Source organism: Tilletiaria anomala, assembly GCF_000711695.1.
Source record: "Tilletiaria anomala UBC 951 chromosome Unknown K437scaffold_102, whole genome shotgun sequence".
Classification (NCBI taxonomy): Eukaryota; Fungi; Basidiomycota; class Exobasidiomycetes; order Georgefischeriales; family Tilletiariaceae; genus Tilletiaria; species Tilletiaria anomala.
The window spans coordinates 17,770-42,275 of record NW_013546920.1 but is presented as its reverse complement, the minus strand read 5'-3'; the positions used below and the strand labels follow the sequence as shown (position 1 = coordinate 42,275).

At 55.9% G+C, this 24,506-nt stretch overlaps 8 protein-coding genes across 8 annotated transcripts; 4 read left to right on the top strand and 4 right to left on the bottom strand.

Annotated features, from left to right (window-relative positions):
• Nucleotides 1-288: 288 nt before the first annotated feature.
• K437DRAFT_258993 (uncharacterized protein) lies at nt 289-5,041 on the top strand. The gene is made up of 5 exons (XM_013385647.1): nt 289-2,829; nt 2,922-3,398; nt 3,467-4,519; nt 4,582-4,862; nt 4,934-5,041. The coding sequence occupies exons 1-5, from the start codon at nt 487-489 to the stop codon at nt 5,025-5,027; spliced, it is 4,248 nt and encodes a 1,415-aa protein (XP_013241101.1). The 5' UTR covers nt 289-486; the 3' UTR covers nt 5,028-5,041.
• Nucleotides 5,042-5,096: 55 nt separating this feature from the next.
• Nucleotides 5,097-7,174, bottom strand: K437DRAFT_279349 (general substrate transporter; the record flags this gene model as incomplete). The annotated part of the gene is made up of 5 exons (XM_013385646.1): nt 5,097-5,411; nt 5,481-5,528; nt 5,613-6,513; nt 6,592-6,899; nt 6,986-7,174. The coding sequence occupies 5 exons, from the start codon at nt 7,172-7,174 to the stop codon at nt 5,097-5,099; spliced, it is 1,761 nt and encodes a 586-aa protein (XP_013241100.1).
• A 2,013-nt stretch (nt 7,175-9,187) lies between these two features.
• K437DRAFT_258990 (uncharacterized protein) lies at nt 9,188-10,818 on the top strand. The gene is made up of 4 exons (XM_013385645.1): nt 9,188-9,452; nt 9,601-9,714; nt 9,797-10,535; nt 10,607-10,818. The coding sequence occupies exons 1-3, from the start codon at nt 9,308-9,310 to the stop codon at nt 10,450-10,452; spliced, it is 915 nt and encodes a 304-aa protein (XP_013241099.1). The 5' UTR covers nt 9,188-9,307; the 3' UTR covers nt 10,453-10,535; nt 10,607-10,818.
• K437DRAFT_296061 (putative positive effector protein GCN20) lies at nt 10,408-13,361 on the bottom strand. The gene is made up of 7 exons (XM_013385644.1): nt 12,040-13,361; nt 11,405-11,962; nt 11,036-11,326; nt 10,933-10,956; nt 10,851-10,866; nt 10,607-10,786; nt 10,408-10,535 (listed from the first exon to the last, which is right to left on the bottom strand). Exons 1-7 carry the CDS (start codon nt 13,234-13,236, stop codon nt 10,507-10,509), a joined length of 2,295 nt encoding a protein of 764 aa, XP_013241098.1. The 5' UTR covers nt 13,237-13,361; the 3' UTR covers nt 10,408-10,506.
• Nucleotides 13,362-13,613: 252 nt separating this feature from the next.
• On the top strand, nt 13,614-15,246 carry K437DRAFT_275964 (ribosomal protein S5 domain 2-like protein). Its single transcript, XM_013385643.1, has 2 exons — nt 13,614-14,322; nt 14,396-15,246. The coding sequence occupies exons 1-2, from the start codon at nt 13,722-13,724 to the stop codon at nt 14,977-14,979; spliced, it is 1,185 nt and encodes a 394-aa protein (XP_013241097.1). The 5' UTR covers nt 13,614-13,721; the 3' UTR covers nt 14,980-15,246.
• Nucleotides 15,008-18,829, bottom strand: K437DRAFT_9733 (uncharacterized protein). Its single transcript, XM_013385635.1, has 4 exons — nt 15,810-18,829; nt 15,572-15,738; nt 15,400-15,487; nt 15,008-15,309 (listed from the first exon to the last, which is right to left on the bottom strand). Exons 1-4 carry the CDS (start codon nt 18,677-18,679, stop codon nt 15,036-15,038), a joined length of 3,399 nt encoding a protein of 1,132 aa, XP_013241089.1. The 5' UTR covers nt 18,680-18,829; the 3' UTR covers nt 15,008-15,035.
• A 292-nt stretch (nt 18,830-19,121) lies between these two features.
• On the top strand, nt 19,122-20,073 carry K437DRAFT_250620 (rba1 protein; the record flags this gene model as incomplete). Its single annotated transcript, XM_013385642.1, has 3 exons — nt 19,122-19,252; nt 19,495-19,641; nt 19,756-20,073. The coding sequence occupies 3 exons, from the start codon at nt 19,122-19,124 to the stop codon at nt 19,853-19,855; spliced, it is 378 nt and encodes a 125-aa protein (XP_013241096.1). The 3' UTR covers nt 19,856-20,073.
• K437DRAFT_9705 (ARM repeat-containing protein) lies at nt 19,843-24,420 on the bottom strand. Its single transcript, XM_013385634.1, has 4 exons — nt 23,838-24,420; nt 23,415-23,755; nt 21,240-23,346; nt 19,843-21,163 (listed from the first exon to the last, which is right to left on the bottom strand). Exons 1-4 carry the CDS (start codon nt 24,132-24,134, stop codon nt 19,970-19,972), a joined length of 3,939 nt encoding a protein of 1,312 aa, XP_013241088.1. The 5' UTR covers nt 24,135-24,420; the 3' UTR covers nt 19,843-19,969.
• Nucleotides 24,421-24,506: the final 86 nt, after the last annotated feature.

The window sequence follows — 24,506 nt, the reverse complement described above, 5'->3', positions numbered from 1 at the left end:
ATCACGACATACCAACGCCGCGCCTCTTTAGCAGCGATCGGAATGTATGTATTTATATTTATTTGTATGTATGGAAAGCAGTATATTGGCGGAATGAGTTCATTATGGCGGACCCAAGCTGTGTGCAGGCCATGGGATCCCAGAAGGCACCAAAAAGAAATTCCCAGTTTCCCGAGAAACCCCCGGAATTCCAATACCGGACCCTCATCAGGCTGCCTGCACTCAAAGTGCGCTCACGCAGCCTCCTGATCGGCTGCAGCTAACCTATGAGAAACCATCGCCCCTGCAGGCGTAGAACGAGGTTCCTCGGATGAATGAGCGGTGGCCTAGCATCAGCAACGCTGTCTACCCGCTGTCGAGAAGGTGCAAGGGAGCGTCTGGTAGTGCGAATGGACGTGGAGTGAGTCAGAGCGCGGGCGCAGCGACCGCAGCCAACCAGCCTCCACCCCTCCCAGTTCTCTCTCGGTCTGCAACCGGAGCAAAGAGATGGTCGCAGCTCGCTCCCAAGACACTGCCGGCGCAGCTGCCGCTTCGTCCTCGTTCTCGTCTTCGGCGTGGCGCCGCTTCGACTTCTACGACACCAAGACGGTGCGAGACGTGGGCGACTTTGGTTCCGCTCCGCTCGCCATCGTCGGGCAAGCTGGCAGCAGCATCAAGGATATTGCTGCAGTCTGCGCCTGTCGCTTTCGTCCGCCCATAGATGCTGCTGCTGTTGGTGCAGCTGCATGCGTTGGAGATAGGCAAAGGGCAGCGCGAGACGGTCCTGTTGGTCGGGGAATAGCCAACGGCAAGGGTGCGGGAAAGGCCAATGGCAGCTTGGTCGAGGCGCACGAGCAGGCATCAGCGACAGGTCCATTGGCCGGCGGCAGCGTCCTAATCGGCTTCACGACCGGCAAGTTGAGCATCCTGGATCCTGCGCGCTACGTCACTCTCGCCTCATTCTATGCTTTTGGCGCGGATCCGCACGCTGACGACGTGGAGGTCGACGCCGACGGCTACCGAATCGCGGGCCAGGCGCCAGGGCTCGTGTCGGGCGGCAGAATTACACACATCTCCACGGATTCGGTAGGGCGTCTGATCACGGTAGGCGAAGAGGAAGGTGCGCGCTTCCCAATCCTGCGAATATGGAACATCCTAGAGGCTGGCAGCAGCGCGTCCGATCGTCCCAACCAGCTTATGCGAGCACATCCGACGCAGCACGACGCATCGACTTCACGCGCATGGACCCCGCGCCTGCTCGCAGAAGCCAAGGTGCAGCACGGAGCGCGGCCGACTCCCGTCGCTTGCGTCGCGCATACGCCGAGCCTCAGCTTCCTCAGCATCGGGCTCGCAGACGGCACAGTCCTGCTGATGCGGGATGTGGACGATGCGCTGAAGAGCGCGTCTCCCGAGCCGCTTGCGTCTTCATCAGGGCCGCTGGCGCAGCATCCGGCTCAAAGCACAGGCATACAAGTTCCCGCGAACGTTGTGGCACTGCCGAAATTCAAGGTCATCCTGCAGCAGCCGACGCGCGAGAAGGCCGCGCCGCTGGAACCCCTGACCGGTTTGGCAATGAGCAGCCATGCTGAATATCCTGTAGCCGGTACTGCGGCCCACAGGCCAGGTGCAAGAGGCGTTAATGCCAGAGGAGGAGCGGGCGTGACATTGGCATCGGCATCTGCAGCTAATGGCGCCGGGCCTGGAGCTCGAAGACCCGGCGTGAGGTCGTCGGAGCGTAAGGCCGCCTTACCCGCAAAGGCAGCAGGTGGGCAGGGGTCAGGACCAGGCGCAAGGTCATCAGCGCGTTCCAAGGCATCTCCGTACCAATTGCGCGGGTCTCCCAACCAGGCATCGTCATCCTCGCCTCCCGTGTCGTCCTCGGTCTACCTCTTCATCGTCACGCCGACGCGGCTCCTGCGCTACGTCGTCATTGGCACCGGCGCCGGTTCCACGCCGAGCGTCGTTGATGACGTCGGCTGCGCCCTGGGCTGTGCTGCCGTCGTGCCCTCCACTCTGGCTGTCGCTCCTGCTCCCGGCCCAAGCATCGCTGGCGGGAGCACGCTGTCGGTACCGCTTACCGGCGGGGTCGCGTCCGGTGCCGGATCCGGGGCCGCAGGTGCGGAAGCGGCAGGCTTGGCAGGTAAGATCGTTCTCGCGCGGGACGAAGCGATCTATCTGGCCGGGAGCGAGGGGCGGGAGGCGTGTCTTGCACTCGAGGGTGCAAAAGCGCAGGTCAAGCTCGTTGCTGATGACAATGCGCTGGCATCAGCTGATGGCAGCGGCGGCGGAGCGGCTGCCGCCAGCCATCACCTCATTCTCATATCGCCGCCCGTTCCCGCTTCGGCGGTCGAAGGCAATCCCAGTTTGGCAGGCTTACAGGGAAAGGACGTGGCAAGAGTGACCATCTTCGACCTCGACAACAAGTTGATCGCGTACTCGGGCATGTTCGCAGGTGGCGTCCGGCACGTGTGGATCGAGTCATCCGCCGAGCCCTCGGCGTCCTGCGCGCGCATCTGTGTCCTGAGCGACGATGGCGTTCTCACGCGCTTGAACGAGAAGCCGCTGCGCTCCAAGATCGAGATCCTCTACCGCAAGAACCTCTTTCTCCTCGCCATTGGGCTCGCAAGGAGCTACCAGGTCGCCTTGTTGCACGCTGGCGGTGTCGGCTACACCACCGTTGCTGGAGGCGAAGCGGCGGCTGTCGAAAGGGCAAGAGCGATCGACCCGATCTTGGCTAGCATCCATCGCAATTACGCTGAGCACCTCTACTCCAAAGGTGACTTTGATGCTGCTGTCAACCAGTTCGTCAAAACAATCGGCTGGACCCAGCCGAGCTATGTCATTCGCAAGGTGAGTGATCTTCTCGCACCGGCTTGTCGCACGTGCCATGATAGGATCTCACGTTGACCTACGATCACTCTCCGTTCCGCGTTCTCTCACAGTTTCTGGACGCGCAACGCATCACGAATCTTACGGAATATCTGCAGGAGCTCCACACTTGCGGCCTCGCTAATTCGGACCACACGACCCTGCTGCTGAATTGCTATACGAAGCTCAAGGATGTTGCTGCGCTGGATACTTTTATCCGCCGGCCTTCAACGCTCGCGAGTGGTGAGGACGACAAGCGCAGGAAACACTCGAAGAGCGGGTCAGGGGCCAGAGACGCTGTGAATGCCGACGCAGAAGCAGACAGCGACGAAGGCGAGGAAGAGGAGGATGATTTGAACGCCGAACGGGAGCAGCTGCCTTTTGACCTGGACACTGCGATCAGAGTGTGCAGGCAAGGTGGCTTCTTTTCGCATGCATCATACTTGGCGAAGCGTTATGAGGTTCACGACGAGTACATGCGCATTCAGGTGGAGGACACGCAGAACTTTGACGATGCACTGCTCTATATTCGTGAATCCTCGCCGGAAACAGTAAGTTCGCCCTTGCTGACTTGGTGCGCCCCTTGGTTGCAATTGACGCGATTGGCCATATCTCGCAGGCTGAGCGCATGCTGAAAGAGTATGGGAGAATTCTGTTGGTAAATCTGCCAGAGGCAACCACCACACTTCTCATTGAGCTTTGCTCTGGGCACTTTCGAAAGGGCTTCATTCCGAACGCCTTGCCGAGCGATAAGCCCGCTGCTCAGCCCGGGACAGCATCGTCCGCAGCGCAGTACCTCTCGTCGTACCTGCACGTCGCCAACTACCTGCGCAGCAGCCGCTCAGCAACCGCGACCAATGACAGAGCCAAAGCGGGCGTCAGTGTCGCGCCACAGTCAGCGCCACTAACTTACGACCCTCCTCCCCCTCAGTCATTCTTTGCTCATTTTGCGCGAAATCCCGCCGAATTCATGCTCTTCCTCGAATCTGTTGCTCTACTTCGTTTCGGCCAACAAGTCGACATGGGAGCTGCTCCGCCGTTGCGACGCAGTGCATCGCAGAGAGACTTACTCGCCGGCGCCGACCTGGAAGAAACCCTTGGCTATGAAAGCGAAGAGACAAAGGCCCAACGAGCTATTTGGAACACCCTCCTAGAGCTGTACCTCAGACCGTCAGAAGCAGACGAAGATGGTGTGACAGACACGACACGGCGGAAAAAGGCGCTGCGCCTTTTGGAACAGCATGCCAATCTTCCATACGACGTCACACGCGCTTTGCTGCTATGCGCAACGCACGACTTTGCCGATGGCGAGGTCTACCTTTTCGAGCGACTGGGCCTTCATGAAGACATCATCCATTTCTGGATCTCACGAAGGGAGCTCAATGTGGGGGAGGAAGACGCGCATGCAAAGCTGATGGACGCATTGAACACCTTCGGGTCCGAAAAGCCGGAGCTGTACCCTGCTGTCCTGCGACATATCGTGTCCTCAGACGCTTTCCTCGCCGATCATGCCAACGATGTCATGCACATTTTGCGATACATCGAAGATGAAAAGCTCATGAGTCCCTTGGAAGTTGTGCAGACCCTCTCGCGTACACCTGCAGCCAGCGTCGGTCTCGTACGAGACTACCTCATCCGAGCCATTGTTAGCGAGCGCGAAGAAATTGACTCCGTGCGTACATCCCAGAGCTTTCACATATAGGTTACGATATTGACGCTGTATTCGCTCTTCAGGATTTGCGACTCATCGAGTCATACCGCGCAGAGACGGCAAAGAAGCAAGCCGAGGTGGCGGCTCTGACCAACGAGGATCAACCTCGCGTGTTCCAAGTCACGACATGCGCTGCGTGCGGCGGGCCCCTCGACCTGCCGAGCGTACACTTCATGTGCAAGCATAGCTACCACCAACGCTGCATCATTGAGAATGAGGCCGAGTGCCCATCCTGCGCAAGGGCGCATGCGACGGTCCGCGAAATCCGCAGGGTGAACCAGATGGCAGCAGATCGTCACGACTTGTGAGTGTAATCGATCGAGTCGGCTGACGCGATGCAACTTCTCCACACTGACATGAATTTGGGTCACGTAGATTCTTGCGAGAAGTGGAGGAAGCGGATGATGGCTTTGCTGCCACGGCACGTATGTTTTCGAAGGGTTTGCTTAGCCTGCAGGCTCCAGAATAGAACCATAGCATCATTGCCATTTAGTCTATCTCAGGTCTTGACTCCTACCCTGTTGTCTGTTGATTGGCGTCACGCATCGTCTGTATCCACTTCGGTGTGCACAGCTATGTACGCGCCCCGACTTCGTTCTTCGCGCTCCCCAAAAGCTTCCGACACATCGTTGATCGACACGCCAGAAAGTTCCGGAAGGCGGAAGTAAGTGAAGATCCACGCGAGGACTGCAATGGCAGAGAACAGCCAGAAGGACCCCGCGGCGGTGATCAGTCGGACAATGTCGAGGTACGTTGCTGAGATGAGCAGGTTTGCGATCCAGTTGACTGCTGTTGCACAGCCTCCACCGAGCGATCGGACCGGAGAGCTGAAGACCTCAGATTGGACGAGCCACTGCAAGAGTGTGCCAGGCTCCCATGAGTGGCGCTCTTGCACATCAAGCGGAGCATCGTCGACACTCACCGGGACGATGCCGAGACCGAGAGCGTAGAAAAGGGTAAATAAGACCATCTGTGGCGATGGGGTGACCAGAGATCAACGAGAGACTCCTTAGGGACGCGGGTGTGTGTGGCAGGAGAGAGCAGGAGTACTTACAGCAGCAAGGCTGACGTACGCCCAACCTTGGACGCCCTCGGGGTCACCAGAGGCGCCGCTACCAGCACCAGCTGTGGGCTGAAACCCGTCAGTGACGTCCTCCATGCGGATCAGACTGAAGCTGCCAGCAAGCAGCATGAGCGAGACCGCTGCCGCAGCCGTCGTCCACAGCAAGAGCTTCCGCCGTCCAAGACTATCGACCAGGCGCATGGCTCCAATCGTGCCGACCATATTTGCCACTGCGATCCCGATCGCCGTTGCGTTTGGATTCTTGGAGAAGCCAGCCATGAGCAGGAGTCGGCCGGAGAAATACATGAGCGAGTTGAAGCCACAAGCTTGTTGGAAGAATTGAAGGCCACAAGCTAGGATCAACGCTTTGCGGTTGGCTTTGTCTTTAAGCAGGAGCTCAAATTTTCCTTTGGCCTTCTCGGCTGCACCAGAAACGTTGGGCAAGCGGGCGGCAGGCAATTGCAGGCGGCTGCTGATAACTTGTCGTACGACGCTTGTTGTAGGTGAGGGGGCAACCGCTGCTACCTCTGCGTCTATTCGCGCTGCGGCTCGGGCAGCCATCGCCTCATACGCTGTGTCGGATGAAAAACTGCGCTGGATACGCTTGATCTGCTCGTCAACCTGCGCAAAGCTCGCTTCAGGGTAGATCTTCTGCAGGACCTTGCGCGCGCCAGAAATGCGCCCCTTGGAGACGAGCCAGCGTGGCGACTCATCGAGTGCAAAGAGGCCGAGTAACTGGACGATGGCTGGGACCGCGCCTGAGAGGACCATCCAGCGCCATCCGTGAGGCGCGTTGTAGAATATCGCATCCAAAGCGTACGCTAGCACTTGGCCACCAGTGATCAGCAGCGAGTTGAGTCCCACGAGACGGCCTCGAATTGAGGTAGGGGCGCTGTTCGTTGGAACATCTTGTCAGATGCAAGTGGCTGCGCTTCTCGAAGACTATCTTTTCAGCTGCAACTCAACTCACACTTCTGCGAGATACGTCGGCGTGACCATGCTGGCCATGCCTACCGCGAGACCTTGTATGAGTCGGCCCAGGACGAGCTCCCGGACCACCTGACTGGCCCCTTGCTCGAGACTTCCCAGCAAGAAGCACACAGCTGCTGTGATCATGACGCTTTTCCTCCCAAGCCAGTCAGAAAGACTACTTGCACCGATGCTACCGACGATGGCACCAATAGTCGTGGCACTTACGATCAGCTCTTGCTCTCCGGAGCTGAGGGTGTGACCAAGATCACCACGAATTGCGACGAGCATTCCTGATGCGACCCCAGTCTACAAGAGAGTGTCAGAAGAGTGAGTAAATCAGCTCGCACATGCAAATTTCTTAATTCGAGGCCGCTTTTCCTGGCCGGCCTCACATCCATGCCGAATTGTAACCCGCTGAGACAGGCGATCAATGCAAGTCGGCCGAGGTAAGGGGAGAACCCTCCGGCAGACTCGCCGAGGAAGTCATCGTCATCACCCAGCGCATCCTGCTCTCTACATTCTTCATCTTCCACGTGCGGGTGCCGGTCCAGTGCCCCAGGAGTGATAGGGACGGTGTGCATGCTCGCGTCGCTCTTGGCTGATGACGGCTGTTTACTGGGAAGCAGTTCAATCGCGTCCTGCATGCCGGCTCCGCTCATAGAAGGCATCTGAGCCAGTCTTAGACGGCGAGCATATATGCATGATCCCCCAGGGAAGGATGCATCGTTCGAACACACCACCTGCGTGCGACAGGTGTGAACGCTGATCCTATCTGCAACAGAGGTCCATCCTCGAGGAAGCCAGAAGCGTCGTGAGATTCACTTCGATTGCTCTTGATGAAGCGGTGCGTGGTATCATTTCTTTTTCGGTGCCCATTCTATTAAATAAAAGAAATAACAGGTGCTTAGGCAAGATCGATCTAACCATTCTTGATAAACTTTGGTATTCTTGAAATCCCTCGCCTGTTCTTTTTCTCCCTTCTACCTCTCCCACTCCAGCCACCATCCCCAGCTCCCTCTGCTTCTCGTGGGAAAAAGACCCTGGGTTGGAGTCTCCCAGGTCCATCTGCGGCCTGCGCAAAACTCAAGGCATACGCAGTGTAGTCTCAGAAATCTAGCATCAAAACAAGGTGGATGAAGCAGGCGAGTGTTGACGGTCTACAATGGGCAGCAATCAGCCAGTCTGTATGCAGAAAGTAGCCAGCTCACACACACACATATATATATATATGGAACGTGAATTCGTGTCCATCCATTCAGGATGCTGCCGCTTGAGTATTGAAGTAAATCGACCGTCGTACTGAATCGTAACCGTAGCTGACCCTCCGCCTCTATTCAAAGTAACAACGTCATATAGCCCTACCTCTCCGCGCATCGAGCTGCAAGATGTCGGCTTCGAGAAGCAACGCGCCTCACGGCGTCATGACTGCCTACGGCAACTATCATCCGCAGGGGTAAGAGCGAAAGTTGCTGGGGTTCGACAGCAGGATGGACCCGCTTGCGGATCACCTCTGCGGTCAAAATGGGACATCAATGGCAAGCCTTACTTGGAAGAAAAAAAAGAACCAGCAAGCTCGAAATCAGGAGGTTTCTCACCACCCGCAGAGACTTGGGGATCGGATGCGCAGCATCCCTTGCGTTTGCGCGCGAATGGGTATCGGTAACCATCATGTAACTGCTAGAAGAGCTGTCCGATGCATAGGACTTGCAGAGACAAGCGGCAGCGAGTACGATGGATACCAAGGAGGTTCATACCGTCGAAGCTGACCAAGGAAACACGAGTGCTGCAAGAAGTTTCTCGACAAGCACGTGGGGGAGTGGGGAAGTAGGGCCATCTCGAGATTCTGGTGAACAACGCCTGCCATCAGATCGCTTGTGAGACTTTCGACGGCCTCGATCTGGACGATGTCAAGGCCCAGTGTGAAGTGATTGCACGTATTGTTCCCGGCTGTTCAGCAATGGGGGCTGAACTTGTTGGCTATGAACAAACCTTCCTTCAGCCGAACATCATTGGAATGATCGCGGTACGTCTACCTCGCTGACGCCGGCGCGAGTAACATCATGACAGGCAGTGTGCTACACATCAGCCAGGGCAGGTGATTGTCGTTTTTTCAGCGGCTTTCTCACTCCGACCTGGGCAGGCTGAATGAGATACAGCGCGATTCCTTGATGTTAACCCTACCAGCTGGTACGGCTCATGATCTTGTGCACAGGCAGCATTGCACTCAAGCACTAAAATTGTAGTCCAACTTTCGCCTCATGAGCAGCACGTTCAATGATGAGAGCCTGATTTCTTGCACGCATTTACCGCTCATTGTTCGTCAAACTCGTATGCCCATCTTGCCTGGTATGCTCGAAGGTCCTCACCTCTGACGCTGGCCAAGCTTGATTGCGGGTTGCATCAAGACCGCAACGCCAGGTGAGGAAGACTGAACTCACCCAAAGTTGCACATACGAAGCCATACATCACTGAGGTAATCACAATTACGTAAGCACTTTTTGGTACAGCCAGAATTGTAATTGCTTTCATCGTCGCTCGCCTCTGGTACCCCCACCTGCTTGGTTCATACTCTTTTGGGCTGCGAGATGCATAGCCTTTACTGTACACTTGTCGATTTAAAGCAGAGATATCGTCCCGGTCGCTGTTCACTCCCTCTCCCTCGAATCTGGTAGCTGGTAGCTGGAAAGTTCTCCAAGCTCGCGATCAAACTAAGCATGTCCAGCACGATACCAGCGACCTCCTCGTCCCAGTTACCCGTGGCGACGAGTGTAAAACCGGGTTCAGCCGTGAATCCAGATGGAAGTGTCGACTTTGGTGCCAATGCACCGCTAAGAGTAGTGAAAGGAAGCGCCCTTGCCTGTACGTTCAAGACAGGCCCAGTACTTCGACATGGACATAAAAGGCTGATCCGCTCTCCAATCTCCAATACCCGATATTCGTTCTGCTGCTTTACCTTTGTCATTTTCTTCATCATGGTTTACTTGCTTGGCCGCCTTTCCTCTTTAAGCGGTGGCTGGGTTCGCCGCAGGTTCTTCCACAGGAGTCTGGCGAAATCAGTCCGGAACACTGCTTGGCATGCGCATGGGTATTAATTGCTTTACCTTTGCGTTTCCTTTCTTCGGTAGGCGACCCTTTGCTCTTCTCGAATGGGTTCGAACGCATGCTGACTGCCTCAACGTCTGCTTACGGACTAATATCTACAGCACTGCGAGAATACGTGGTCGGGCCGGCCCTCTCCAGCGCAGACCCATATTTGCTCACATCACTTCCAGCAAATATAGCGCACAACACTTCAACCACAGCTCGTTCCCCGAGGACTCGACCACCAGACCTCACGCACAATGCACTAGCAAGCACACTGTCCGGATCGGTCGTTGGCGCCGCGCTAGCAGGTTGGCGACGAGGATGCGTCTCTATTCCATCCGGCGCCATCGTGTTCGCCGCTCTATGTGCAGCGCTCCAGCTCAGCGGCAACGAGGCGAGGAGAATAGTGTGGAGATGGCGCGCGCCCATGGACTTGGCAACGCCAATCGGCTCGGCACTCTCGAGGCATGATGCCGGAGATGCACCGCGGGTAGATGTGGAAAATTTCAGCAACATTGAATCCCAAGTAACGCCGGAATTATCAGACCAGCTGCGAAAGGCAGCATCAGATTCACCTTCTGAATCTTGGTTGTCGCGACTTAAGTCTGGCTTATCTGCAGCCTCGCCAGTGCACAAAATCTCTGACGAAGAGTACGAGGGACGCCTTCGTGCACGCTTGGTTCAAGTTGAGGCAGAGCTCAAAGAACTCGATGTGGAGCTTAGCAGTGTGGATCGATTCGAATGGGGTCAACAAGGGGGGGAGAAGGTTTTATGATAAGAATTATTGCACGCTCATTGGATGCACAGAGTGCAATTTGCTGGTTCACATCTACATAGGTCGTGCCCTCTGCTTGTTCACTGCAGGCAAACGCATATGGTCAGGCATCAGCGAAGAATGTCACCCCTTCACACCCTGACGCGTGACTTACTGGAAACGATCAGTTGTTTGTAGCTGGACACGCTGCCGTAGAATTTCTCGACGGTGCCATCGTGGCAGACCCAAAGCTCGTCAAGCGCGCCCGAAATAAAGCGCTCGTCGTGTGTCACGCAAATGATTCCGCCGTTCCAGCGCTTGATGGCATCCATCAGCGCATCAAGACCTTCGATGTCTGCAGGAGAAAGAACCGGTTGTCAGTTGTACATCTCGGTTAGCAGGGGAGTGACGTCATGTACCCAAGTGGTTCGTTGGCTGCGATGAGCGGCAACGAAGGGGTCAGTATTTATGCACTACATGGACGAGATGCTCTCGACTCACCTCGTCAAGAATGAGGATGTGGGGCTGAGAAATAAGAAATGAGAAGCAAGTTCCATCAGCCACGATGCTCAACAGCACAGATCAATGAACCCTGGTCTCTCACCTGCAGCAGGCTAAGTGCAGCGAAGGCAACGCGAGACTTTTGTCCTCCTGACAGCGTTGCAATTTTCTGCAATCCCGTCATACCCGTAATACCAAAAGCGCCTAGGTGCTGCCGATATTCCTGTTCGGTCTTGCCCGGGAATCGTGCTGCCAAGAATCCGACGGCGGACTGCGTTAGGTCGAGTTGGTCCACATGGTGCTGTGTGAACCAGCCCACGCGCAGCTTGCTGTTGCGCTTCTGCATGCCTTTCGTCGGATTGATCTCGCCCAGGAGAAGCTTCATGAGAGTTGTCTGTGGGTAAGAGAAAAGTTATTTAGCGTCTATCTTTCCTTTTGACTTGCACGTCATATCTCCGAAAGCGCTTTGTACCTTGCCTGCTCCATTTCCTCCGACCACCGCGATGCGGCTGTCCATTGTCACATCGAAGGACACGTTCTTCAGCAGCAGCTTGTCCGGCGTATACCCGAACGTCACGCCGTCCAGCTGGAGCAGCGGCGGAGCAAGGCGTTCCGTCTCTGGCAACCTAAACTTGACGATATCGTCCTGCTCGGGTGGCTCGATGACCGGCATTCGTTCCAGCTCCTTGAGTTTCGATTGTGCCTGCGCGGCACGGTTAGCGTTGACGCGCCATCGATCCACAAAGGCCTGAATGTGCGCTCGCTTCTGCATATTGGCTTCGTACTCGCGCTGTTGGTTCTTGCGACGCTCCTCGCGCGTCTCGTAGAACTGATCGAAGTTGCCCTTGTAGTAGTCGAGGCGCTCGCTATGCATGTGGATGATATCCGTCGCAACTTGGTTCAGGAAGGCTCGGTCGTGAGAGACGAGGAGGAGCGTCCCAGTCCATTCGTTCGCCAAGTAGTCTTCGAGCCAAGCCACAGCGGGGAGGTCAAGATGGTTGCTCGGCTCATCGAGCATCAATAGATCCGGCTGGCAGGTTCACAAGGGCTCACATGTGTCAGGTCTAAAACGTCCAGTTCTTTCATTCGCCACCACAATACGCTCACCTTGCAGAACAGTGCCCTAGCCAATGCTAGACGCATCCTCCAACCACCAGAAAAGGCCTTTGTCGGTTTCTGCTGATCCGATTCGTTGAAGCCCAAGCCATACAGCAACGCCGCAGCCCTGGCCGGCCCAGTTTCTGCTTCCATATCCACCAACCTGGCCTGCACCCCACCGAGGCGGGCAGACAATTCCTCCCGCTTGTTCTCTCGCTGTCTGGTGGGCAAGTCTACAGCGCTACCTGTGGACAGTCCACCTGCGGCATTGGCGGCTGCTTGCGCTGCATCGATAGCCGCCTTGGCGCTCTCCTCGAGCTTTTGAAGCTCGTCATTGATCGATTTTTCCTCCTCCATCAGCTTTGCCCGCCACACATCTGCCCTGAGGACAGCCTCTATCGCAGTCGTGTCGTCGCCGACAATTTCTTGTTCGACATAGAGCAGCGACACAGAGGTGGGAATAGGGACTTCTCGTAACGCCATGTTGCGCAACAGCGTGGACTTTCCAACACCATTACGCCCAATGAGACCGTAGCGCCGGCCGCCGGTGAGCGTGAGGGTGGCATTGCTGAGTATGCGGAGCGAGCCGAAGCTGAGATCGATCGAAGGCAGATTGATGTCCTTGTTCTTGCCGCGTGCGCCCACCGATTCAAGCGGGTTGACCTTGAGGAACATTTCCTCGTACGATTCCTGTTTCTTGGCCGTCTCGACCAGCTTGCTACTCTCGTACAAATCTCGCTGAGCGCGTTTGGCAAGCTTTTGCCGCGTCTTAGCTTCCTGCTTTTCGAGTTTCTTGACGTCAACTGTCGAGCGAGTCTGGTTGGTTCCGCCCAAGGAAATGTCTACGCCGCCGGCTGAGTCGAAGCCAGCGGTCTTAGAGGCGCCGAGATTTGTTCGCATGTCGACGACGCGCTCGAGACGGGTCAGCCCCGCAGGGCCACTGCCGTCGGCGTCGCCTCCCCCCGAGGAAGAGGGCATCTTCTCTGCGACGGACTTGGAGATTTGCTCGAAAAGTACAGCTAGTTTCTTTTGTGCAGCACGATCGGTGAGGGTGGCCGACACGAGCATCGGCTTGATCACATCCTCCATCGGATCCGTGTTCGGGTCGGCATCCAGCGCGACATCTTCCACATAGCCGGAGAGGTACGAGACAATGGGCTCGTCGAGCTTAGGCAGCTCCTTTCGCAGCAACTTGGCCGTCGCCATTGTGAGTATTGGACGCTTCGAGCTGAAAGCAAGGCAGATGGCTTGGTGGGCTATTGCTGCACTCGCAAGGATGATAGACGGGTTTAACCACGATGCAGACAAGCCAGTGGCTTCAGGAAGGTGTGCCTAGGCATGAAATTTCGAATGGGGCGATCACACTCATGGATTAAATTGCTGGAGTCTTGCGATCCTCTCATATGGGATGCCAAGCCCATCGGGGTTAGGGTTACTCATTTTCCGATTGCACCGAATTTGTTTGCCTTTTTGATATTATCCAGAGAGTCGACTTGAACACTCGCACTTGACAAGGACGGAACCTTGGGACGCCTTGCTAAGATCAAGTTAACCTAGACTTCAACTTTGGACCCTACGCCTGACTCCTGGCTTTGGTCGTTCATCTGTGCCAGGCGCTCTTCTCGCTTTGCTGCGATCCGAAGGAAGTCATTTGAAAACGAAACCACCGCAGCTAGAGCGAGGCGGAAGTCATGGCAAGCACATCAACAATACCGAATGCGGGAGCAACCACGGGCACCAGCTCGTTGTCCCTCGATCTGAGCACAGCAACATTCAAGCGCCTGCACCCACGCACCTACCTCGAGCGCTTCCTCACATCCCATATTCGCGAAGATGGTCGCCTCTTCTCTACGTGGCGGCCCACATCGGCCGTCATGGGCGCCATCTCATCCGCAGAGGGTAGCTGTCTCGTGCGAATGGGCGTCACTACCGTCGTAGCGGGAATCAAGGCGGAGGTCGCAAAACCTGACATTGCCAGAAGCACGACTTCATCTCACAGCAGTGGAACGGCAGCAAAGGCTTCTGCTGGATGGCTGGTACCCAACATAGAAATCTCTCCGCTCAGCTCGGCGCGAGGCCGACCAGGCCCACCGACCGAAGAAGGACAGCTGTTATGTGATCGATTGACGGACCTGCTTGCGAGCCCTTCGAGGCCTGTGATTGACGTCACCTCACTCTGCATTCAACCGGGTGTGGCGGCTTGGTGCCTTTATTTGGACATCACAGTCGTCAGCAATGACGGCAATGTCTTGGACGCTGCCATGCTTGCGGCAATAGGAGCACTGATGGACAGTGAGCTTCACTTGCAAATCCTTCCGATTATGCCCCCCGAGTCTTTGTGCTGATATTTCACTCGCGTTGGCAGCCCGCCTCCCCAAAGCGACATTTCACGAGCGAACAAATCGGGTGATCTGCTCCGATGATCCTGCAAACTCAGCACCGCTCCCACTTCTCTCACTACCTTTCTCCTCGAGCTTTGGCATTTACGAAGGCGCACATTTGCTCAGCGACCCATCCTCATTCGAAGCTGCTTTCACTGCCAGCAGTCATATCGTTGTTGGCTTGAGCGAGTGGACGGAAGAGGGAAGCACATGGGCCAGGGCTGTAGCAAGTTTTGAGAATGACAGCGAGGCACAAGATGGTGCGCAACATAGCATGGATACCGACGAGGATTTCAAAGGGGATGAAGGTCTCAATCATCTCGCCATCACATATCTACATCAAGTCGGCCGATGTCGCGCGCTCCTGCCACCTGACGAGCTTCAAGGACCAGCAAACAGGGAACAACCGTCAGCTCTTTTGACTCCTCTGCAGGTTATCACCTCCTGTCTGGCCAAGGCCAAGCGAAGGTACGCGGAGCTTAAAGGGGTGCTAGAAACTGCCAGAAGCGAGGCACACAGCAAACGGATAGAGGAGCAGAAGGCGGGTGTGCGTACGTCTGATGAATGATTTTCGATACATTTCAGCCTTCTGGCATGCTGTGTCGCCGCATCAGCCAAGGGGCTTCAATGTCTCCCATTTGAGCGCTCGAGCCTCGATGTAGTCGCTGATGGTGAGATTCCTGCGCTTGTGCCCGCGTTCGGTGTTGAGCTTAGCACCCCGCCCAGACCGCCTATGGCAGAGCCAAAAGCGCCGCTGACCATTGCGCCAGCGCTGAAGAGCGCGTTCACAGGAGCTGATGCAGCCGGCCCTCCTCCACTAACAGAACTGCGCCGCCGTACCTTGTCCTGCTGTACTTTGAGGGCAAAGAGGCGCGCATTCGTGCCGGTCCAGATTCCACTTTACATAGACGGGATACGGCGTGCATGTGGTTGATTTGGCTTCAGCAAGCATATTTGCAACGACCTCAGGGTATGTGGTTAGACTCACAGCGGCAAGAGTGCGGTAACATAGATAACTCCCCACAGATAGCTTTGCAACCAGATGGCAGCATGCTCGTTCCACTGAAATGGCCGTGCTACTGCAAGGTTTGAGGGAAAAGACAAGTGCATCCTTCAGCAGCTGTCCTGCCAAGGTCATGATGGCTACCGCGCCTGCTTACAGATCGGTGGCGCATCTGGGAGCAAGCCTTTCAGAGACTGCTCCCTCAAGAAAGCAAGGACGCGCTCGTCGGCATTTTGCTTGTTGGCAACCGTTTGCGAAGCGCTAAACTCCTCAACTTTGGGGACGAGGTAATTTAGCGCGACTTCCAGAGTGTTAAGGGGAAGCCTGTCCAGTATTGCAGAAACCAGTCAGCAGTTGGATACCCAAACAAAGTGCCTCATTACTGAACTCCTCACCGTCGTTGCCAGCTAGCGACCCATTCTTCCGTAGCTACAAAGCCGTTGCGACCGATTGTGCTCGCCGCAACGTATAGCTCATCTTCGGTGAGACTCTCAACAAGCGCGTCTGCCTCTGTCACTGATGGGGCTTGGTTGAAAGCGGTTGACGTACCATTCGACGTCTGTCGCATCTTGGCGCGAACTCGGTCAGATGGCGCAAGTGGGATGCACTCGGCCTTCGGCGGGGCTGGATGGTCGCAAAGTCCGAACGCTTGCACCCCTTCGGTCGCTCCTTGCATTGCTGCAGCCAACACCTGGTCGCGCTCTGCGAGTTGGCGCTTTTCATCGTCCGGCAGAAGTGCCGCTTCCAGGGGCTCGGCTGTGGTCGGCGCCAGGAATAAAGGACCTGAACTGGGAGACGGAAATCCAGGAGACAAGGGCCCTGCCGCTACCAAGCATTCTTTTCTCGTCGAAGCGGCAGCTGTCTCGGCTAACCGAGAATTAACGCTCTCACGCCCCCTCCGCACACGCCGGATTTCCGCGATCCCTCGACGAAGCGTGAAGTTGGCGAGTTTGTCGATGGATGGTTTCGATCTCCCCACGAGGGCGTACGCGAAATTCGGATTGCTGGAAAATTGATACTGGATCAGCGAAGTCAATGCTTCCAGCATGTAAAACAGCAGGCGCGGGTTACCCTCATCCGCGAGTAGGAAGGCAGCGTTGGAAAAGGAAGACAGCAGCTGGACCAAACGAGCAGAAGAGGTGACGGATAGTGAGCGCCAGAAAGCTCCCGTATTGCTGAGCGAGATGATCAGTGGAGGATACAGCGACGCCAGTGCCCCTTTTGTAGAGCCCAAAAAATGGTACACCGACTGCACAAGCAGGTCGGCTGCGCTTCCCTCTCCACCGGAAGGTGCAAACTTGGCTGGCAGCTTGCCTTTCGGATAGCTGCCTACCTTGCTGATGTTGATTGCGAAAGCTCGCTCGGCGGAAATGTCTTGCAACATGAAGACACACAGTCGTACGAGACCCTGCTGTGCCAGATTGTCTTTATTGGCAAGTGTGAAGTATAGCAGGTCGCAGAGCAGCTGGGGTGCTCTGTACACGTCATCCAGCACAAAGTTCCGGAATCGAGGGTTGTGGTCGATGAGCGACCAGAGCAGTATGAGCGTCTCGGGGATGTGCAAGACAGTCGACGCAGGGTCTGCGGTGTTCCCCGGTAGTTGAAGCGAGAGTGGGATGATCTGATTGCCCGAGGGAATGAAATGTTCCAAAATCCCTGCTATGCCGTTCCACAGGCACACAAAGTCTGCAACGCGATGTAGTCGGGAAATATAGAAGCGGAATATGTTGGGCTTTTGGTGGCGTGTATGCGTGGCATCGGATGTGCTTCTGGCAATGGGAAAGTCTCGCGACGCGTACGAATCTGCGGTGGCTAGTGGTGGACGTTGCGGTACAGCGAAGTGAGGCGCCGCCATTTCGTCCATAGGATATGACAGCTGAGGCGAATCATAGCTGAGCAATACATTGATGATCTGAAGAGAAAGACCAACTAGAACACTGCTCCCTTCATGCTCCTTACTGCTGCCACTCGTGATGCCGGCGAACCGATCCTTGACATTGCCGGGCTTGATGACGTTGGGTACAAGGCCCTCAATCCACCCAGGTGTTCCCGTGCTCTTTGCGATCGTGTTAAGCAAGCTGCAGAGAAGCGGCAAGACAACGCTTCTGTCTAATGTTTCGACCGTGTACTGGAGCGCTGGATTTTCGGTCTTGGCATGCAAGTGTGCTGGAATGTAGACGCTCTTGGAAATGAGAACGAGAAGAAGTCGCAGTATGGTGATGCGGTTGGACTCATGGAACGTCTCCGTCCCTGAAAGATCCACCGAAGAGCCGATGCCAGAAGTCCAAATAGCAAAATTGACCCGTGAGATACCTTCAGCTTCGGCAGGCGGTGTTTGGAGCAGCTCTTCTGTCCAGGGGATGGTGATTCCCGAATAGAATAAGAAGTCAATGACGATTTCGATCAGACGCTCTCCAAGGCTCGGCGGTAGATCGCCATCCTCCTCCGCGAGATCGGCCGTGACCGGATCGATGGACCGGTTGTTAGTCGCTCCCAACGGATCTGACGGTGCTGCCTTTGCCCCTGAAGATGATGCTTCACGACTTAGTACCACTTCATCGATATCGTCCATGTCATCGATAACGAACGGATCCTCAGTAGCGGTGACGGTCTCGGCATGGTCCTTTTGAGACAGCGGCACCCTAAATTGAGTATTTTCTTCCCTTTCCAAGGTTCGTCTGCGATCCCAGAGCAGCTGCCGCTCAAGCTCATCAGAGGCAAGGGAGACGTTCGGGTCGATGCCACCATCTGCCTCAATGGTGCACTCTGCATCGTGATCGCCCTCCATTAGAACCGGTAAAAGTCTTGTCAAAATACGACAGCAATTAAGCAGCTCTTTGACGCGATCTCGTGACGGTTCGACTTGTGCACCTTTGCTGTTCCCCAGACCAGGTACCCCTGGTACCCCAAGCTTGAACCCGGGCGTTCCGGGTATCATCGATCGACTTTTCTTGTCATCCTTGACCGGGAAAGGAGAAAGCATCGGGTCATCTCGCAAGCTCTCCAAGTGCAAAATGAGCACCTCGATGAGTGTGTGAACATTTTCTGGGGCCGCAACCAATGCTCGCCTGATGTCTGCTACCCCCAAGAGCGAGAAGACGTCGGAGCTCGAGTCGAAGACGCGCAGGTACTCGGACCAATAGCGGTGATCAGAGATTGGGATAGCCTTTTGCGTCCACAAGCGAGCAATACCGTGTGTTGTGGACCGTTTGAATTCGAGGAGGCGGTCATCGCCAAAGATGAGCTTCTTCGAGTAATTGAACATGGCGAAGTGAGAGGGCAGCGGTCGGCCGACTTCCTGCGCCCGGCTCGCAGTATTTAGGCGCTGAGTGTCGAGTCGATGCCAGATCTCTACCAGATAAAGCAGGTTATCGAGAGCAGGCAAGAATTGAATCGTCCTTGTGCCAGCCCTCTGCCCTTGTATTTGCGAGTGTTTAAGATTGAGTATCACATGGGAACCCTTTCGGCATGAGAGGGATGCGAGGATGCAGCTGCACCGCCTGCACCGTGCACCGCTCGTGGCAGTTGTATGCAGAGAGTCCAAATTGCATGACTCTCGCGCCCACCGAACCACACCACAGACCATCCATTCTGCGCTGTCTACCACATTCTTCACAGCCTAAGTTGGCTAGCCACGTACATACCATTGCTGAGCTCGAGGGCATAACGAGGGAAGCCGCCAGGTCTCCAGCGAAGCACATCCTAGAATGTCCACATCAATCGGCGCCCGACGATTCGATTCGTCCGACCCACGGCGGCCAGAGCTTTGTCGACCGTACAAGCTACCCAACAGCTGGGCCGACGGTGAGACGGACATCTTCGCAGGGCTTCTCGGCACGTACGTAATATCTCCCTGCTAGCACGTTGATTCGAATCTGTGCAATTCGACGAGATGCTGACTTGGACTGTCCCTCTGTTCGTGCGTTGGATCCCGGCTCGCCTCGGCTGCCCTCTTCCTTCACCTTTCTACTTTCGACTGGCTGGACGCTCACAGCGCTGCGTGAGTTGTCCCTCCATGTAGGCCATCAAACCCCTGCCGGACGATGGCTAATCCTGACTTCATTGCGACAATGTCTGCAGGATGCTGAGCGGAGCAAGTATGCTCACACGCATGCCGCAATTCGCTTACGTCGGCTTCCTCTTCGCCTGTGCCCACTTCGCGCATGACCGGCCGCTTTCCCGAGGGAAGCAAGATACGGGGACCGGTGGACCGTGGACGAGTCTGATGTGAGTTTTCTCTCTCTTTGTGGTGAAGAAACCTGTTGTATCATCTGATGACCCCAAACCCCGACGGTATGCATGGGTCGCTCATTCAACGACTTAATCGCTCTCGTTGCGCAGATTCTCTTTTATGGCAATGGTTACTACAGCCCTTCCCAAGCTGCTTGGGCAAAACACTATATCCTTCACTGCATTAAAGCAGAGCAATGCAAGCGCATGAGGGGCACCATGGGTGTATGGTAGAGTGCATATGGATCCGGGTGGACCGAGAGTAGGTGTGAGGCCAGCGATCAATGGCATGTGCGTTGGTTGCTTCATGTGAAGTAAAATACACCTAAGATGCCCAGGCATTGTCCTCTTCCGGCAGCAAAGCATGAGTAGCGATGGACCTGCTCTGTCCTGCATCCTCCTCTTCGTAATCATCACTATCCGGCTCTGGCTCACCTCTGTACTGCCTTCCATCCGACAAGGTGTAATGACTGGAGGCGAAGGCCACCTCGTTCGCATTTGGTTCATCCTCCACCTCTTCGAAGTCATCCTCATCGTACTCATCTCGGTATTCTTCATCCTGTGGCGCGGGTTGTTGCAGAATGGACAGCGACTCAAACTGGGCAGAAGGAGCCAGCGGCAGCTGAACAATCGGCGGCTCGGCTACTTCCTCGTCGAGAAATGAGTCCAAGTCTTGGTACTTTGGGTTCATCGGCCGTGCACTCACCGTCGACTGCGCAAATGGGCTGGCAGCACGACTAGAATATGCCGACGAGGCTGCTACAGTAGCTGTTGGCACAAGAGATGGTGTGTTGCCTATTTTGGCGGCTCGCGGCAACTCTTCGCCTTCACCCTCGACAACATAATCGTACGCTGATGCTGACCGCAAAGGAACTGCCGGTGTACAGTTGGGTCTCGTACCACCAAGGGAGCTGACGAAGACTTTTGATCCAGAAGCGAATTCTTCCTTATCTGGTACGAGCGAAGGCGGGTCACGTTTGCTAGAGGCTATGCCGGTGCCTGGTGCGGCCCACTTGGGGATGCGCGCACTCCTGATGTCACCAAGCCTTCGGCTTCCGAGCGCGAGTGCGAGGCTTCCGAACTCCGCTTCTTCTTCTTCATCTATGCCCCCATACACAATGTCATTCACGGATGACGCGGCCACAAGGGCAGGGTACGATGACGAGTCGGAGCTCTGGCTTTTCAGCAGGACCTGCTCGGCATCAGCGACGAAAAGTACTTTGATCAAGTCTCCAGGCGTGGGGGCGAGCTGTGGAATCATCGTCGCCGGCGCAGACGTCTCCTCTTCCGATTCTCCGCCACTAGAGCTGCTCGCTGTAATAGCCACCATCATGGCCAAGTAGCGCCTAGCGTGCGCTTGCAGATCAAGGTTCGCATCTCGCGAAGCCTGCTGCAAAATGCTCTCCGCGTAGCGCGTCACCTCCTCGTTGGTTCCAGGCTCGCAAACTGTCTCTCTTGTCTGTAAAAATGCCCACACCTTTGCGGCGAGCGTGATGATGGCCAGCTTTGCACGAGCGGGCTGCGCGTATATAACGTAAGTACATTTGTTCAGCTGCATTATTCAAGGTCAAGGACGCAACCGCGAGTACACGCACCTCCTTGCCAAAATGACCGCTCGCTTTCCTCAAAACATCTACGCCAAGCAGCTCCGCTGCGCTTTTCCAGACAACTTTGGTCGACTGCGCTCCTTTCTTCGGCCGCGCCTCCGTCTCCGCCTGCCCTTCGACTTCTGCATCGGTCCAATCGACCTCAACGATAATCCTGCAGAATTCACCCAGCGCCCAAAAGAGCGCATGGCGTTCGTGCGCACCTGTGACATTGCGCTTCCCCACGAGCTTGAGCTTGCGCGTCGGCTGTACCGGCGGGGTGGGACTTGCAGTATCTGGCCGTTGACGAGCAGGCGCTGGAGCATCTCCACTTGTATAAAGCAGGTCGGCTGCGCGTTGTAGTATATCGAACATATCCAATTGCAGCTCGGCCGCTGCTTGCGAGATACCACCATCTGACCCCGCTTTCGGCTTGCCCACGTCTTTTTCCACTTCCTTGCCTCTCTCCTTGTTGTCACCTGTTCCCGGCGCCTTGTTCGCTTCCGGCGGAGCTACCAACGGTTCCTTCTTCGTTCGGCGCAGCAAGGTTTGTAATGCCTTGCCTTTCACCTTGAGCACAGTGACAAGCAGCTTCACAGCACCGATGATAACACGAGCGCGTACGGGCATCGGATGCTCGCGATCTTCCTTCCTTCTCTGCTCGCCCCGCTGCTGTCGATGATTCCCTCGCGCACCGCCTTGCGCGCTGACTGTCCAACGCGCGCTGGAGACATCAGAGAGGATGGAGAGGGCAAGTTCCGTTAGGCGCGCCTCGATGCCCAATCGATCAGTTTCGCCCGCAGGCCCTTGACCTTGAATTCGTTCCTGCGCTTCCTGTCGCCCTAGTTCTTTCGCCGCAAGTCGATCCAGCACCTCGCACAACACATCCAGCGCGCGTTCGGCGCGATCGTCCTTGTACTCCCATCTTGCAATCTCCTCCAGCTCCTCGATGAGGTAGCGCGCGTTCTCTGGCCTAGCAAGACGCGCGAGCACCGCCAGTTTCAGGTGAAAAATGGCGCTCGTTGCTGTGCTGCTCGCTAATGTCGTCGTCGCCATTAACGTTGATGATGAAGTGCTTGTCGCGATTGCACTCGAGGTTGCAGACGATGAAACAGCAGCAGCAGCAGCTACTGTTGACGTGGCCACTTCCAGCAGCCCCCCTGCACCGTTACCGCTGCTGCTGCCAAGTCCAAAGCCACTCAAGCCTGGGCCAGAGGACGAGTAGGACGAAGTAGCGAGTAGCGCAAGCGGCAATGAGCCCGGTGCGAGCTTGGAGCGTGCGCAATCTGATCGTGGCAGGAAGGCCGTAACGTATGGCGCGAAGAGTTTTTGGTAGGTCTTTGCTTGTTCTCTCCTTTTCCTTGCTCTCAAGTCATTGTCCTGTGTATGAGAGCTAGGGTTTGCAGAGAACATGTCAACCGGGTCGAGGGGCCGTGCGCTGCCGCCATTGAGCAGCCATAAAATATTGTATAGCGCGACAAGCACCGTGTCCCGGTCCTCTGCCCTTCCAGGTGAAATGAGTGCAAGAAGGGCGTTGACGAGCGGTGCTTGTACATGGGGTTTCTGTGCTTGGCTGACGCTGCTACTTGGCAGCAAGTAGTAATGCAGTCGCGCCGCTGCGAGCACGACGGCTGGGTTGCGTGAGGCGAACAGCATGCGCGACTTGTGCACAAGCAGCGAGAGATCGGGCTCGCATCTCCGTCTGTCTGGTCTGTTTCCTTTCAGTGCCTGCTTCTCTTGGCTTTCTGCGTCACGTCGCTCTACTTCGGCTGCCATGTCAACGGGCATCTCGAAACATTCCCGCGCGTAGTGCAGCAAAACCTCACACGCCATGATTTGGCTCCACTCGTTCATGTCAGCTAATGCATGGCACATGCGTCGAAAGTGCGGGTGGATTAGCTCCCAGCGCTGACTCAACTGTGACGACGATGATGATGAAGCGCCGCCTGATTGTGCTGTATGGTTCGCACCGTGATCATCCTCTTTGTGGAGTTGAAGGGGCTGTCTGAAGATGCGCTGAAAGGCAACAAGTGCTGCGCCGATCACCTGCGGAGACCGATCCCCGAGCAGTGTTGCAAGGGACTGGAGATGCGAGTCGAAAGTAGATGGGTAGAAGCTTTAGGTAGGCAAGGGCGCACTTATGTCAAAGGCATGCCTCCTTAGCTTTATGTTTGGGGTACTCACTCGACGCATCTGGGCAGCGCAAGCGCAGTGATCTTCCTGACGTACGCACTGCTGTCCCTCGCCGCCCTGCGCACGCTCATCTCCACGACAGCATGTACAAGTGGGTTCCGCAACCCGGTGAGAACGCGTATGGCCATACCGCGGATCAAGGGGCTGCTGTCCATAGAATCCCGCTGGAACGAGTTGATGGACAGGAGCGTTAAATCCTCGGCCTCCACTGAAGAACGCGCGTAGGTGAGGATGATGATATACACCAGCTTGCGCACTTCGAGAGAAGAGGACGAGGTCAGCTTCAGGGCACCAGGGAGGAATGAAGAAGCATCGCGTCCTATCGAGATCATCTGCAGCCGTATTCCGCAAGAAGAGTGGCATTCGTCAGCACGAATTCATATTCTGAGCTCGGATTCAAACTGTGAAATCAACTCTCACCGCGACAATGCGCCTGAGCCCATCAAGTTGGACATCGGTGGAGGTAGCATTGATCTGCGCACCAATTAGTGCGACCTTTTCCTCGGCTATATCAAGGTACCTTGAGCTAGAAGTTCCACCTCCAAATGCAGCTGCAGCACCTCTGCCACCACTGCTACTGCCAGCGCCCGCTAACCCGCCTGTAGAGCGGCCGATGAGATCGCGCAGTGCGTCCGCCGCATCTTCGGCGCGCTCTTGAAAATAAGACGCGGCTGAACGCGAGTTGGAAGAGGAGATAAACGAGGAGGCCATGGATGCTATCTTGCCTTTCTCTGCACGGTAGGCTGTCCGATTCTTCTCAGCACCGAAGCAGGCCCGCTGTTGCCACCGGAAAGCACCGTGGCTGGATCAGATTGCAGAGCCGACTCAACTGCCCGACCAAAACACTGCAGCCCACCGCAGTCGCACCTCTTCTGTGCAGTTCCACTCTCTTCCCCTTTTCTAATACGCTGTGTCCGCGTGGTCTTCTTATCCCGCTCCCAGGCTCCAGCAGGCTGACTGACTTTGAACTGATTTTGTCGCCTAGTCCACTTCAAGAGGTGGATCAATGCGGATGAGGATGCTTGAGCTTCCGATGTAGTGGAGTGGGAAATGAGGCGTGAGAATTGCACCGAATCTAACATT